Raw genomic sequence first — 15633 nt, forward strand, 5'->3', positions numbered from 1 at the left:
GGTATATACATGTTTATTATATATTATATATAAACACAAATATTTATGATATAAATAGATTTTCATTTTTAAAATTATACATATGTTTGTGTGTGTGTGTGTGTGTGTATTTATATATATACTTAATTATTAGACACAGTACACCCACATATATATTATGTAAACAAAAAACTTTTATTCTGCAAACGAAACGATAAGTCGCGACTAGGCAGCCCTAGTGAACCCATGACTTTTTGTGCTACTAACGCAATGGTTTACCACTACATTAGCATTACTAGATTTTCTTTAAGAAAATGAAAGCGTTAACATCGCTTGCCCAAGCCAGAAAAGATTATCGTCGTGCTTAGCTTCCTCCTGATGTTCTGGTTTGTAGTTGTGGCTTAGCGATAGTGATGGTTTCTTTAGAAAGTACATCCTCCAGATTGATCTAGACTTCTGGTCGCATTTCTATCTCATCCGCCCTAGCAAAGCACCTGAACCATTAGCCACTTAACCACATTACTGACTTAGGATCAGGTTTTACAGACAGAGAGAGCAAATTGCTTTTGCATGATGCATAGTTCCTATAGATCAGTCTGATATGACTAAATGTAAATGATAGGCCAAACTGACTCCACATTATAGAGAAGACGTGAGTGTTTACATTTCAGGGCTGTGTTTGAATAAGAAAACTTTGTACTCTGTACTGTGCTGTGTATGCTCTGTATGTTTGCATTTGATGCATACAAAATATTTGCATATTGTGCGCAAATGTATAATGCAGAAAATGTCAATGTTGGATGGCAGTTTGCTTTTTTAGAAATGAAACTTAACGCACAGTCATAAGCTTGTTTTGGTCATGATGGGAAAATAGAAACGCTTTTGAATACAACGGTCACAAACTGAGTGAGTTGTTATCAGAACTCCTGCTGGGTATTTTTAATGCACCAATGATAAAAGCCCATTAACACAACATCAGACACCCTGAGTAATGGAAAGTGTTGTCACTTAACATTCAATCTGACTTCTGCATGCTGTGAGAATCTGATTAACCGATCTAAAGAAGAAAAATAAATAAAACAGGAAATTCGAGAGATGTATTATGGTCTGGGCTTTCACAAAGTGTTAAATAATTCAAAACACAATTTCTCTCATGTAGTTTTAATGTTTTTATTTATGCATTTGGCAGACGCTTTTATCCAATGCGACTTTCATTGCATTTCAAGGTATACATTTTTATCTGCATGTGTGATACAAAGGTTCGAACCCATGACTTTTTGCACAGCTAACACAATACTTTAGTTTAAAGTCCCCATGAAATCACAACTGACAATTCTTTTGTTTTTAATTGAATATTGCAGTGTTCATTACAAACAATTTATTCATGTAGGTTATTATTTATTTATTAATTTTTTTATTCATGTGGCCTCAAAAACTTTAATCAGATCTTGGGCAGAGCATCCGTTAGCCCCGCCCCTCGGCCCGCTGGGTCTTCTAAATGAAATGACAACTTTTCTATATCCAAACAATTCACATGGAAAACACATGCTACGCCCACTGTTTGCCTTTAATAATCCATTAATATTTTGAAATACATCACAATACAGACAGCCAAGTTTAGTTTGTAGGAATGACGTTTGTGGGGGTGTGGTTTTTCCACCTGAGGCTTATTATTGGTCCTAAAAGAACTTCAGCGTTGTGGATTGGTAGAGGAGTGTTATAAAAGCTATGTTTACATGCAACCAAATAATCGGTTTGTAATTGTATCGGTGGCTTAATCGTATTGAAAAGCCTTCACGCAAACACCTTAATCAATACAATTGAGGTTGATCGGATGCAAATTTTGATCATATTGAAAGTGGTGGTGTAGTCCAGTCTGAGAATCGATCATCAGGAGTAAAGTACACATGTAAAGGCGTGAATCGTAGTATTTTCTCAATCGGATGCAAAGATATCTTGTGCACATGCGCAGATCAAGTGTGCTCAAGTTCATGTCTTATATTTACCTCTTGTTTACATTTCACATAATTCTGGTCGCAGAAACATACTTATTAAATGGGGTAATGGGGTCACGCGCTGTACATTCTGCAACATTCATGTCTACTTTCATAACAAGAGGCTACATAAAGCAATAAAATAGCATTGTGACTTTTAAAAATTGTGTTTTTATTGCCTATATCTAAAAAACTTCTTAAGAACAACTTTATCCAACTCAACTTTGTACATTTATCCAGAGATAGAGCGTGAACTGACGAAAGGTGCTGTGCGCTGGATGGTGTTGCCATGTCCTCTGCTTTTTTGACTTTTGTTTTTCTGTTAACATCCATGCAGACCTTGAGCTTTCAGTCGTCTTCCACGCATTATTCACCACTAACGTTCATATACTGACTGCTGATTGGTTGGATATTTTTGTTAAATAAAACATCTCTTTTCTCTACTTGCCCACCTGTGTTGCCTTTCATTAATTTTACAATTGTGAGCCGGTTGTAATGCTAATCTCTCACTAATCATACTGACTCTCCCTACTGTGTTTTTAGCTCACCAAATTAAATGTTTTATTATTTTAGTTAGAGGTGTTAGCTGTGGGGATTTAAACACATCTCTTACCTACCTTATTAAAATGGGGTGCATTATTTGTCCCGCAGTGGTGGGCAGGAATGAAGTCTCAAAATGTACAGATTGTGTGCTTTTAATTTTCAAAGTGATTGGACCATTTTTACCGGCTGGATGAAAAAACCCAATAAACTTACTTTCATTTCATTTATTATACAAGGTTCAAAAGTAACAGCGAGATGCAATTTAAAAGTGCCTGACTCACGTGTCTACATGAAAGCAGGCTTCTTTGTTTGTGGCCTGTAAGCAACAGTTGCTTCCTAGAAACTTCCCCCAATATTATTGCAGGATCTTTTATGAAATACTCTTTTGTTTATGAAATTGAATATGTATGAATCCTAGTTCTGTTGTTGCACGTTCAAATTAAATAAAATGTTTGTGTGTTTTACCGGGTCACAGACAACGCCACAACCGTATTTTTTCTCAATTCCAATTTAAAATTAAAATCTTATCAGTTATCGGTTAATGTTTGGTTAATAAGCTGGGGTTGTCGATAGGGAAAATGAACTGAAATGAGCATCCCTAGTTTAAGAAAAAAAAGATTTTTTAACAACATGATGCTCTCGTGCGACTCGGGCAGGAAAGGTTTCAGTCTGGCTTGTTTTGTGTTGTGATGTAAAAAGAGGAAGAGCAGTGGAGAGATGGTGGCTTGCCGCTCTTCCTGATGCTCAGCTGGGGAAAGTCAGCACATTTTATGAGGTCACAGATGCTATAAATAGTTTTGCCTTAGTCTGGTGGAAAATGCTTGTGAAGTGTGGTTTTGGAAACTGATGCAGGAGTCGCTGCAGACGCTTCAGCTTCAGGATGTGGGTGGGTGTATTTGTGTTTGACGTGTGGATGGAGGAATCTGTTGAATCGTTGCAGTAGTTTAATTCACAGACATTGACATTAAATTCCTGGCTGACATCTGTCACCTATGCGTGTGTTGTTTGTAATGTATCTGGACATTGATCAGGACATTCAGACTTGGGCGGGTTACTTTTAAAATGTATTCTGTTACAGTTACAATTTACTTTATTTAGTAACTTAATCCAAGCAACAAAATCTAAAAGTAATGTTATATCTGAAAAACTACATCTCGCTCTTTCTCTCCGCAGTGTTTGATTACAGCTACAGGGACTATATTCTGTCATGGTATGTCCCATTGAGTCGAGATGAGGGTCACCTGTACCAGATGTTGTCAGAGGACTTCTGGGAAATGACCAAACTGCTGCGAATGCGTTTGTCTGAGGTGGATGTGGTCAACTTAGTCTGTAACGAAACGGTCAAGACCCTCCACACGCATTTCTGTGACCTCAAAGCTGCTAACACAAGGTGAGATGCCACATACCACACATTTAATTGGACAATGCATGATATTTAGTAGGGGTGTAACAATACATCGATTTGGAGCGATACATTGATTTTATTTCTAACGATCTGATGCATCAATGCCACATGTAAAAAATTGAATTAGGGTGCCTTTATTTTGACTCTCTCCTCATCCTCATTCCTTGACGTAACGTCCATCTACCAAAGCGCACATTTTTGTTTATTTTCATCAGGAAAAATCTCTCAAAAATGACCAATGCAGCACTTTTTTGACTCTTAGATTAGATCAAATGCTTAAGTTTAACAGTTTTATTTTTTATATTAATTTATTTTTCAATGTAATTACATTTTTTCTAAAACTACCTCTGTGATTGCCACTATTGCACATTTTGGCACAAAATACTGAAAGACTTTGACTGTTGCCATTATAACATAAGCTTGATTTTATGTGACATTTTGATGTGACACCTTAATTATTTATCTTTATTTAAAAAAAAAAATTTTGTTAGTTTAATGTCGTAAATGTTCCAGTTGGGAGAGAATTTTGTTGTGCCATTTTCAAAGAGTTTAATAAAATGTTCATGTGTTATATATTTGGTTGCATTTGTAAGTAAAAATATAACTGCTTAACTAGGCATGTAATATAAAAATATCATCAAATTAAGCGTATCATATCGAAACAAAATGTCTTTGATGTATGGGCAAAAATCACGATCAAATTTTAGAAAATCAAATTTGTATAGAATCGTAATGAACTGTTCCTTAATATTTTGGAGATCACTAGCTGATATAACATTGTTTTTAAATGCAATTTAATTGTACCATAACTACAAGTCAGGACACATCTACTAATTTATACTATTGTAAAAACAATAAAGTTATCAAATATATGAAAATGGATTTATGGCAGTTATCAAATACACATAAAGATCTAAACTATCTTCCATTTTCCTTCTTCAAAGTAGCCACTGTGCCAATATTACAGCTCTGCAAATCTCTCTCAGCCAATTTCATGAGATGCATGCTGGGATGTTTTTGAGTAGAACGGTAATGGAGTTTGTTTGCTGATGGATGTGGAGGCTGTAATGAGCATCTCTGCCTGTCATGTCTTCATCTGTGTGTTCTCAGCGATCAATGTGTGGAGCTCATTATCTGACTCTTCATCTTCATGTCTTCCTCCACATCATCCTTTCTGTCTCTTTCTGCAGGCTGGAGGAGATCCCTCGACCCTTTTCGTTGCATCCCTGTCTGCACAGTCCCGATGATGAGCTGCGTTTTCTCCGCTGCTGCGCTCGTCTGCTGATGCTGCGTCTGCTGCCCGCGCGGGACGCTCGATCTCGCAGTCTGCGCCTATTGCTGGTCGAGGTCGTTGCTACTAAAGGTGACCTGGAAGTTCTTAACTAACCCACAGTATTAAACTTAAACTAACTCAAATAATGCAGATTCTGGACGTGACATTAATTTGCAAGGCAAAAAAAACGTTTGACGTAGTGAACGATAAAACTGTCGACAAACTTTATAGACTTTTGACCTCTTTTGAGTCTCCAACCACCTAGGACTCCTTATAAACTAGAATATGTCACAGTACATGAGATTATTGGATAGGATTACATCCCTTACATTGTATTCAGACTATGTGAAATCTTTTTTGTGGTTTTCTCAGATGTTTCCTGTTCTGGTTTTGAATCTCTACAGGTCACATTACTCTTAGCTGTAGACAGACCAATCATTTTTCGAATCAGGCACTCGCCTACTTGACTGATTCCAGATCAGAAGGCATCATTGAGTTGATTACATCTCAGGCCACTGATTTATGTTTAGATCTGTCTGTGTTCCTTTCGGCTCATATTGATCCTATCACATAAACTTCTGCAAGTTTTAACTGGTAAACTACATTGATGGATTTAGAAATAACAGTCTATACAGTTCTGTCCATTGATATGATATACCATTAAAGTTTCAATCAAATCAAAACTGACAATTCTTATTTAATTTTTTTATTTAATATTGCAGTGTTTATTAAAAAAACTATTGATCCTTGTCAGTCATTATTATAATTTTTTTTATTCATGTGCCCTCATAAACTTCAATCAAAATCCCCCTCTTGGCGATCATTCACAGATGATGTCATTTAGACGGCTTGGGCGGGAGCATCCGTTAACTCCGCCCCTTCTACTGTCAGTTCTCTTTGGAGAACATGTAATTACCTCTGCCACAGTATGTTTTGGTAATCAATTCTTCTACAACAAAAACACACAATCAGGTGACAAACATGTATGCAGCTAATTGATTCTTTCTCAATATTGTTACCAAGTAACGCCTCTCCTATGAAAGAGCTTTAGAAATTATACAACTTTTAATAAGTTGACTCTAAATTGGCTTTATTGTTTTAAGTGGTTTAATGAACAGTGTATTTCAATAAAGTTGATTTTTTTACATTAAAGTTTTTGATGCTTTCCTGAATCAAAATTAGATTTTCGGCACTAAAGTCCTAATCATGGACCTATTTCTCCTCATATTGCATTTGTGCCACAAGAACAAAGCTTTGATTCATTGAGATTACACCCGTGTCATAAATGAAAATTAGATTTTGGGGAAAACTTATTTTTGGCTTGAACTTGAATGTCTCAGTTGCGTGTATTTAATCTTGGTAATTTGATTAGAAATGATTGACTGTTCAGAGAGGGAGAGAGCGAATAACCTCATAGGGATAGGCAGACACAGACTTTCTTTCATACCTTTTACCAAGCCTATAAAGATATTTGAATTCTGAATCTTGAGAGACAGTCAGACTGCTTGAAAGAGACCAATATAAAGAAGAGCCTCTGATGGATCATTGCAGGAAATAACAGGGTTTCAAACATCATTATGTTGTCTTCTCTAATGCATTGAAATTCATACATTCATGTTTGTGCATTGTGTGTATTACACTCCTGCAACGTCACAATTTCCTAAATGAAAAGCTGAGATCTTTCATTTATTTTATGTTTGTTGTATTAAAGAGACCATACATTGTTAGAAATGCATATTATTTCAACTTTTATTTAAGCTCTTTTTATTGATTACCTGCAAGTAGAGAATGTACGCGCAAATCACAGCCAGTGTCTTTACTGCATGATGATTATAAAATATCATTTCATATTAAGATATTTAGTCCCTTACTAAACAATACATTTTAGTTAATGGAAAAAGTCATGAAATTACTGTAAAAATATTATTTGTAATACTACAGTAATTGGCCCTTATTTGTTTATAAAAAAAATCACTCAAAAATATTTAACACAATTAGAATTATTGTTTTATTTTCGGTAAAGTTGACGGGGTAAACAATTAGATAACAGATTGCAGAAAAATCTAAATCATCATCTTCTACCATGTATAGGATTTTCTCTTATTACTAACTGGTTTAATATCATTATCAGAATGTGGCAAAAACGATGCATTTGTCCTGTGTATTATGTACTATGTCCAACGTGTCATATAATATAATATAATATAATACATAACTATATTATCAGGCGTGTATACAAAGACCTTGCATAATGAGTCGTTATGTTTTTATTATCTTATAATGAGCGGTTTTTAGCTACATACAGCAAGTGTCCCCTTACATTGAAGTTGCCATTTTGTGCCATGGTTCTACAGAAGCTTTTTTAATAAAGTTGTCTTCGACAATGACATCTTTGTCATGTTGCAGCTACCGTAGTTTCTCTTTGCGTTTCAAAAGCTAGGGGTGAGCATATAACTATAATGTGAACTGTAACAATAACTTTATGCTAATTCACTTTATGCTGTGCTAATATGCTAATCACTTGCTTTAATGGCATTGACTAATATTGCATATTTCTTGTAATAAAAACTTTTGCTTTTGTTTACATGCCATGAATATGTAAATACGCTGTTCTTGTTGCATTTACACAGTGGGTAACCAGCAGAGGTCTTTAACACGCTGCATTTCGGACATGGAGCAAAAATTAAATAAAGTTCAGTTTCGCGTGCGCATGTGAAACTATCGCGTGCTCGAATATACTGCAATGTCACCTTAGGGGCTCGGTATCCCAACAATATTGTTTATTTGATCTTCATTGTTATAGTTTTGGTGTGAACTCCGCTATTCTCTTTAATGTAAAACTATTTGTAAAACAATATTTTTTAAAGTTATCGTTATAATGTGAATGCTTCTTCTTTACAGTTGATCTAAATCTACTTCTGTCTGTATAGGCAACATATATACTGGACAAGTGAGAGAAAGAGAATGGTATTAAATAATAATAGAAATCAAATAAATGGTTACAAAAAATAAAGAGAAATATACTTCAGAAAGATCATAAGTATCCATCGTAATAGGATACATGGTTTTTGTGTGATAAATGTCTCTCTGTCTGTCTGTCTCCAGTGCTGAAGCCTTTGGTGGATGTGTTGAGCGATCCAGACTACATTAACCGGATGTTGTTGGCTCAGTTAGAGCACAGAGAGCAGCTGAACGAGCATCATAAAAAGGCGTACACGTATGCGCCGTCCTACGAGGAGTTCATCAAACTCATAAGCAGCAGCTCCGATGTCCAGTTCCTTAAACAGCTCAGGTACAAACATCCAGCTCTCACACAGCATTAGTTCACATTATACATATCTAAACCCTATACGTACTTCATACTGCTGTCGTACAGGCATGCAATGTTGATAATCAGTCCAGGGTGACTTTCCATTGGACTTGACAGTGATATAAATAGGTTATTGTGTGTGTGAGGGTGGTGTATGACTCATTAGATCTGTCTGCATCGCTGCCATCTGAACCAAATAGCTCTGCCGAAAGCCATTTCTGTTTTTTTGTGTCTGGAGATTTTCTCTTTAATAGGTGAACTAGATGAATACACTTTCATTACTTTAGTTGTTGTTCGCCTCACGGACTCTGTTGGGTCGAAGGGTAAATCTGTCATTTGAGTTATTTTGTTCTGGATCTCAGTGCTGGATGTGTATTATCTGTGACTCATGAGACATTTGAAGGCTCAGACAAACTTTCTAGCAGTATTGATTGCAGGCGTGAAGGATAGAGATGGATGGGTAGACGTCTGACTCTAGTTTCTTCAGAGTGCATTTTAACTGTAGCTGTATTTACGTCTTTAAATATTTTTGGTGTTGGTAAGAGATGGTTACAAAAGAAATGAATGCAGAAGCAATGCTCGGAGAACTCCGCCTAACCCATTCACACAGATCTTTGGTCCCAGAAAATACCCAAAAAATTGCCAGACAAGCGTCTGTGTGAACGCAAACACGTCCCGTAAATCTTCTGGGATCGTTGCCGGAAAGAGGACCTAGTAAGATAAACGGAAACCCTCTGTGTGAACAAGAAGCCGAAACAATGCCGTAATGGCCGTGTCGTAGTGACGCGCGCGTCATCACAACAAAAGTTATGGTTCCGCTCTTTAAAATGAGAGATTTACATGCAGATCAACATTCACGACGAGAAATGTCAGCAAACTAGATCAGTAAATGATAAATGAGACGCATAAACAATGACGCACGTGCCGTAGTGAGGACGCACGTGTCATGACATGATTGTTGGTATAACTCTTTAAAATGAGGGATTTAACGTTACATTTTTTAACGCTGTGGGATTAAAAGAAAACGCAGAAGCTGAAATGTTAATCTTCAAAGCAGCAAATTATATTCTTAGTATTTGTAGTTTAAGCTCTTCGGAGAAATGTATCAACAAACAGCTGAAAGTTTTATGCCTGGAGAAGTTTATGTGATGTACCATTTGAGAGTAAAGCTTTTCACAGTCATTACAGCTATAGCTTAAAGGAATAGTTTTTCCAAATATGAAAATTGGATCATATTGAACTTATTTATTTCCATGCCATTCCACATGTATATGACTTCCTTTCTTCAGCTGATGTGTTTTAAACTTAATGATGGGAATTTAAATGTTTTCTGTGATCTTGCTGGTGAATTTGATGATGTCTGTGCTGTCACTCTTTATAAAAGAATCAACATGGTTATCTGTCAACTCCCCATCTACCTGATCCCTCTGTTTCCATGACAACAATAAGCCTCTTTGGTTTTGTCTTCAATTGCAGTTACACTGTAACATCTTAAGTCTTAGGGTCTAAAATTGATTGTTTATTAGTCATTACTTTGATGAACATTTGTTGTTTTTAAAAAGTGCTTTATAAATAAACTTTGACTTTAAAGAGTCTTTGTTTGAGCACTGACCAGTGTTCGAATTATGTCAAAGCTTTTGGGGGGTCCCCTAGCTAAGCCCCACCCCCCGGCCAAGCTCCACCCCCCTCATTATAGGGTCGCTGTGATTTCACAACGAAAGATATGATCGTCCTTGATCAACAATCATCTGATCCTGGTTTTAATCAAAGAAACCCCAAATTACCCTTAACTCAAACTCAAAAAAAAGTTTACCCCTCAAATTAATGTGAAACACTGGCAAGGGCAGAACTTTTAAACAGAATAGGGGTGAAATAGGGTGGACTCATTCTTAAATTACATAATTTTACTATATAGTAGTGGTTAAATGGATGAGTACATTGCGTTTTTTGAGTCATAGATATAATAATTTTCGGATCAGCAAAACTGGAAATTATGAGCATATAAAATAGAAAAAAAGAACAAAGTTACAAATAAAGGAAGATCTAACAGTAGTATTTAGGTACATAAATAGAATCAAATGAATAATAACACTGTCTTCTTCACTGTATAAATTACATATAATTAATCTTTTTAAAGATACATAATTTTAAAGATAGTTATCATGCCACCAGGTTGAAGGTTGCTGTCCCCAGCACTCACAGCAGCCCCATTCGCGTAATTTGCGGGTGGTATACGTCCCCACCGCTTTATGACCAAGTTGATTGTGCCCCAACTTCCGACCACGAAGTAATTCTTGCGTTCATAATCATAATTAGGGTCCATATTCATTTAAAACGCATGGACAACGCATGACGCGCCGCCGCCTTCTGCTTTTCAAAGCGGTCGCTGTGAACACGAGTTTTGTTTTGGACGCGTCTATTTGAGTGCACTTGCTGCACGTTTAGATTTAAAATAAACTTGAGCACAACTTGATACCTTGATAAAAGGTAAATGTAAAAGAAATCTACCGGTAAGTTATATATGTAACAATGATTAATCTATTAATAGTTATTCTTCATCTATTTCATGCAAATGCTAGGGGAAAAAATATAGGGGAAAACATTTGTTCCTTTTCAGCAGTTGATAACTTGATAAAAGGTAAATGTCGTATTTTTTATATCTACCGGTAAGTTATATATGTAACAATGATTAATCTATTAATAGTTATTCTTTATCTATTTCATGCAAAACGCTAGGGGAAAAAATATAGGGGAAAACATTTGATCCTTTTTAGCAGTTTTTGAATAAGTTTAATTGAATAATATTAAAATACCTTATGGTAGGGCTGCATGATTATGGCAAAATCATAGCTGTTTTTAGACTATTTGCATTTGAATTGGAAATTATATTTTTGGAAAATATATTAATTGCAAGGCTGCAAAGAATAGTGCACTGAGGATTTAATTATATTATTTTAATATAGTCAGTGGTGAACTAAAGTGGGCCGGTCTAAGACATGAAACTCCAGGGCTGAAAATGAGTCCCACTTCGGCCCTGCATGTTACATTTTTCCAAGGTTTAAAAAAACACATGCAAAAGATACTTTCTACAAATAATTATTTATTTCTGAAAGATGCGTAGTTGAACGATAGGCTAAGTATTAAAGAGACTATCATTTATTATCATTTAAGCGTGATTTCTTCTGCTTTCCTAATAAAATATTTTGTGTGACTGGGTTGACCAGCCTTCAGTCTGAGTGGATAGCTTTGCCACACTTATGAAATAATAGTTTGAGAAGATTTTTTAAAAAACCCTTAAACCTAAAGATTACTAAAGATTCTTACTGCAACTGAGGTAAAAAATACTCCACACGCAGATAGAGACATTAACTCGTCTGTCAATTCCTCCAGAAAACAGCATGAGGCGCACTTGCGAGTTTCTTTATTTCGGACAGAAGTCATTTGAATTATTTTATTGCGAATTTGGGACAAATAATGGACAGTATCGCTTTGTGACACGCAAAATGAGGATTTTAAATTTATGTAGTATTTTAGATTTAATAAAAACCAGGGGACCCCCCTAATTTATATTTTTGTGCTTTATGGGGGGTCCCTTAAGGCTTATAGGAGGTCCGGGACCCCCCCAGACCCCCTTCAATTCGAACACTGGCACTGACTAAAGAAGAGAGCAGAAAGGTTGTGCATTGTGTGGAGAAAATTGTGCATCCATAATTGGCCCATCTCATTTCACAGCAGGAGGAAATGTGAGGTCAGGTAATGAGATTGTTGCTAGGTGACACAGATAAACACCCAGGTTTCTTACTGCGCTGGTGATGATGAAAGGAGAAACAGTTGAGCTTTTGTCTCGTTATTTTGAAGTGGGAGATGGAGATGCTTCAAAAAGCTTAGCTTTCAAAATGAAGATTTATGCTAATTGAATTAGCATGAAGTCTTTGGAGAGACAATGAAAGCTGCTATAGAGCATGATGATGTCAGTACACGAAGATGTGATGACGGTGCGGGAAGATGTGATGTCAGTACGCGAAGAGGTGATGTCAGTGCGTGAAGAGGTGATGTCAGTGCACGAAGAGGTGATGTCAGTGCGCGAAGAGGTGATGTCATTGCGCGAAGAGGTGATGTCATTGCGCGAAGAGGTGATGTCAGTGCGCGAAGAGGTGATGTCAGTGCGCAAAGATGTGATTTCGGTGCTTGAAGATGTGATGTCATTGCGCGAAGAGGTGATGTCATTGCGTGAAGAGGTTATGTCAGTGCGCGAAGAGGTGATGTCAGTGCGCGAAGAGGTGATGTCAGTGCGCGAAGAGGTGATGTCAGTGCGTGAAGAGGTGATGTCAGTGCGTGAAGAGGTGATGTCATTGCGCAGAGAGGTGATGTCATTGCGCAGAGAGGTGATGTCAGTGCACGAAGAGGTGATGACGGTGCGCAAAGATGTGATTTTGGTGCTTGAAGATGTGATGTCATTGTGCGAAGAGGTGATGTCATTGCGCGAAGAGGTGATGTCAGTGCGCGAAGAGGTGATGTCAGTGCTTAAAGAGGTGATGTCATTGCGCGAAGAGGTGATGTCAGTGCGCGAAGAGGTGATGTCAGTGCTTAAAGAGGTGATGTCAGTGCGTGAAGAGGTGATGTCATTGCGCGGATGGGTGATGTCAGTGCGCGAAGAGGTGATGTCAGTGCGCGAAGAGGGATGTCAGTGCGCGAAGATGTGATGTCAGTACGCGAAAAGGTGATATCAGTGCGCGAAGAGGTGATGTCGGTGCGCGAAGAGGTGATGTCGGTGCGCGAAGAGGTGATGTCGATGCGCGAAGAGGTGATGTCGGTGCGCGAAGAGGTGATGTCGGTGGGCGAAGAGGTGATGTCGTTGCACGAAAATGATGCGAGGTCGGTGCGCCATGATGATGCAAGGTCGGTGCGCGATGATGATGCGAGGTCGGTGCGCGATGATGATGATGATGCAAGGTCGGTGCGCGATGATGATGATGCGAGGTCTGTGCGCAATGATGATGTGAGGTCGGTGCGCGATTGATGCGATGTCAGAGGTTAAGGATTTGATGTCAGAGTGTGAGTATTTAATGACACATTTTATTTTCAAGAAAACATTTTCTTAATATTTTTGTCTTGTTTTCAGTAAAAATATCTAAAAAATCTTAAATTAAGATGCTTTTTCTTGATGAGCAAAACTGACCACAGAAAATAAGTCTAGTTTTTAGACCAAAAATATCAAATGTAAGTGATTTTGTGAATAAAACAAGCAAAAAAATCTGCCAATGGGGTAAGCAAAAATTTGTGAACATTTTTCTTAAACACTAAATTCAAGAAAAAAAAAAAAGATTAGCTTACCCCATTGGCAGATTTGTTTGCTTGTTTTATGCACAAAATCACAAAAATTTTATATTTTTGGTCTAAAAACTAGACTAATTTTCTTGGTTCGTTTTGCTCATCAAGAAAAAGCATCTTAATTTAAGAATTTTTAGATATTTTTACTGAAAACAAGACAAAAATACTAAGAATTTTTTTCTTGAAAATAATTTTTGCAGTGCAGTGCTTGATGATGTGATGTCACTGCGCAATGATGATGCAATGTCAGTGCCCGATGATGCAACCTATAGACTTCTGACAATAAACACTTAAAAACATGAATATCAGTGTGTGAATATCAATGTATGTTTCAGTCATGCTTTGTCATTTTTAAAATGTTTCCTTTTGTACCACCATGAAATACTCAACATAATTTTACTCCACTCCTCTTATTAAAATGTTTTCAATGACTCAGATATTTGACTTGCCTAAAGCAATTTTTGCTGTCCCTCTCTCCCACTGGGTTTCATTGAGAACAGAAATTGTGTAATAAATATTCAGCTTTTCATAATTTCAGTTGATTGATTTGATTAATTACAGAGAACATTGTTCCTTTGAGAAATTTCTTAATAAAATCTGAGCGACCTTGAAATATTCACAGGCTCATTTTTCATTTCAATTTTTAACTGCAGACATTATGAAAGAGATTTTTTTGGCATTATGAGGGATGATTTTTACCCACAGGACTGGGAATCTGATAGGACCTAATACTTAGTAAACAGTATAATTTAATTATTAAAAAAGTCAATAAGAGACCAAACTGCGAAATTATAAGTGAGTGTAGTTTCACATAGAACAACAACTAATATAAAATTATGGCTAGTATTTTATGTTGTGATTTAGACTCTGCTAACCAAAAGGTTGCATGTTCAGACCCTCAAAGATGGACGCAAGTTCTTTTTTATTATACGCTTATATATATTGGCATGAATGGTTAAAATAAATAATAAACACTTGTTTTTTCCTCTGCAGGTATCAGATAGTTGTGGAGATCATCCAGGCCACAACTATCAGCAGTATTCCACAGTTAAAGCGTCAGAAAGGTAAGATGACCTTTAAACCTCTCGTCCCTTCTTATCTGGCCAATAGCTGTTGATTTATTATCCTGTTTCTTCACTTCATTCTAATGAAGAAGTTTCTCTCTCTTAAGCCTTAAACATTTGATGTGATTTATTGTGTGCCAACCTCTTCAGCTCCATTAGCACATGCTTTAATGCTTGTTTTAATGGAGTCTAATGTATTATAAATATCATAGTCATATCGGAGGAAAACCTCTACCCGGAGGCAAGAAAGGACATTTACGTTGAATTCAGGCCGTTATAGCAGCAAGAAAGCACACAACACACCACCGTATCTGCTCTGATCCTCCCTGATCTTTAATGAAGGTGTTTTTCTCCTCTTCCTCACAAGAGCTTCTATATTTCACCTTGTCTAGCCGCTCTCTGATTGGCAGATGGGTAAATACAATGAACCTGGTGCCAGGTCTATGTTAAGCTGAACATTGATGACTGTGAATGCTTATATGTGTAGTGGTCTTCATTAATTTCTTAATCTTGAATAGAAAGATGTGTTTCTGTAAGGTCATGCTTGACAGACTCTTTGTTGTTTAACGCATTGAATTGTCGATTTTGTAATAGATCTTTCACACAGGTAATTCATCAATGTGCCAATATGTTATTAATGCCTTATCAGTGTGCTAATGAATTTAATCTGGATATAAGTAAGGATTTTTCACTAAACCAAGAAACTAATTTTAAGAGTCACACATCTGTGATTG

General features: G+C 36.7%; 2 protein-coding genes across 2 annotated transcripts in view; one reads left to right on the top strand and one right to left on the bottom strand.

Annotated features, from left to right (window-relative positions):
- Positions 1–15633, top strand: part of snx25 (sorting nexin 25) — a 45659-nt gene that overhangs the window by 7584 nt on the left and 22442 nt on the right. Inside the window, exons 3-6 of the mRNA XM_065242219.2 lie at positions 3690–3906; positions 5112–5284; positions 8300–8486; positions 14829–14899. Of these exons, the coding sequence (XP_065098291.1) occupies positions 3690–3906; positions 5112–5284; positions 8300–8486; positions 14829–14899 (648 nt within the window). The remainder of the gene's footprint in view (positions 1–3689; positions 3907–5111; positions 5285–8299; positions 8487–14828; positions 14900–15633) is intronic.
- LOC135720798 (uncharacterized) lies at positions 12409–13131 on the bottom strand (the record flags this gene model as incomplete). The annotated part of the gene is made up of 1 exon (XM_065242919.1): positions 12409–13131. A coding segment is annotated over one exon (723 nt), but the record flags the coding sequence as incomplete, so codon positions are not given.

Source organism: Paramisgurnus dabryanus, chromosome 16 (genome assembly GCF_030506205.2).
Source record: "Paramisgurnus dabryanus chromosome 16, PD_genome_1.1, whole genome shotgun sequence".
NCBI lineage: Eukaryota > Metazoa > Chordata > Actinopteri > Cypriniformes > Cobitidae > Paramisgurnus > Paramisgurnus dabryanus.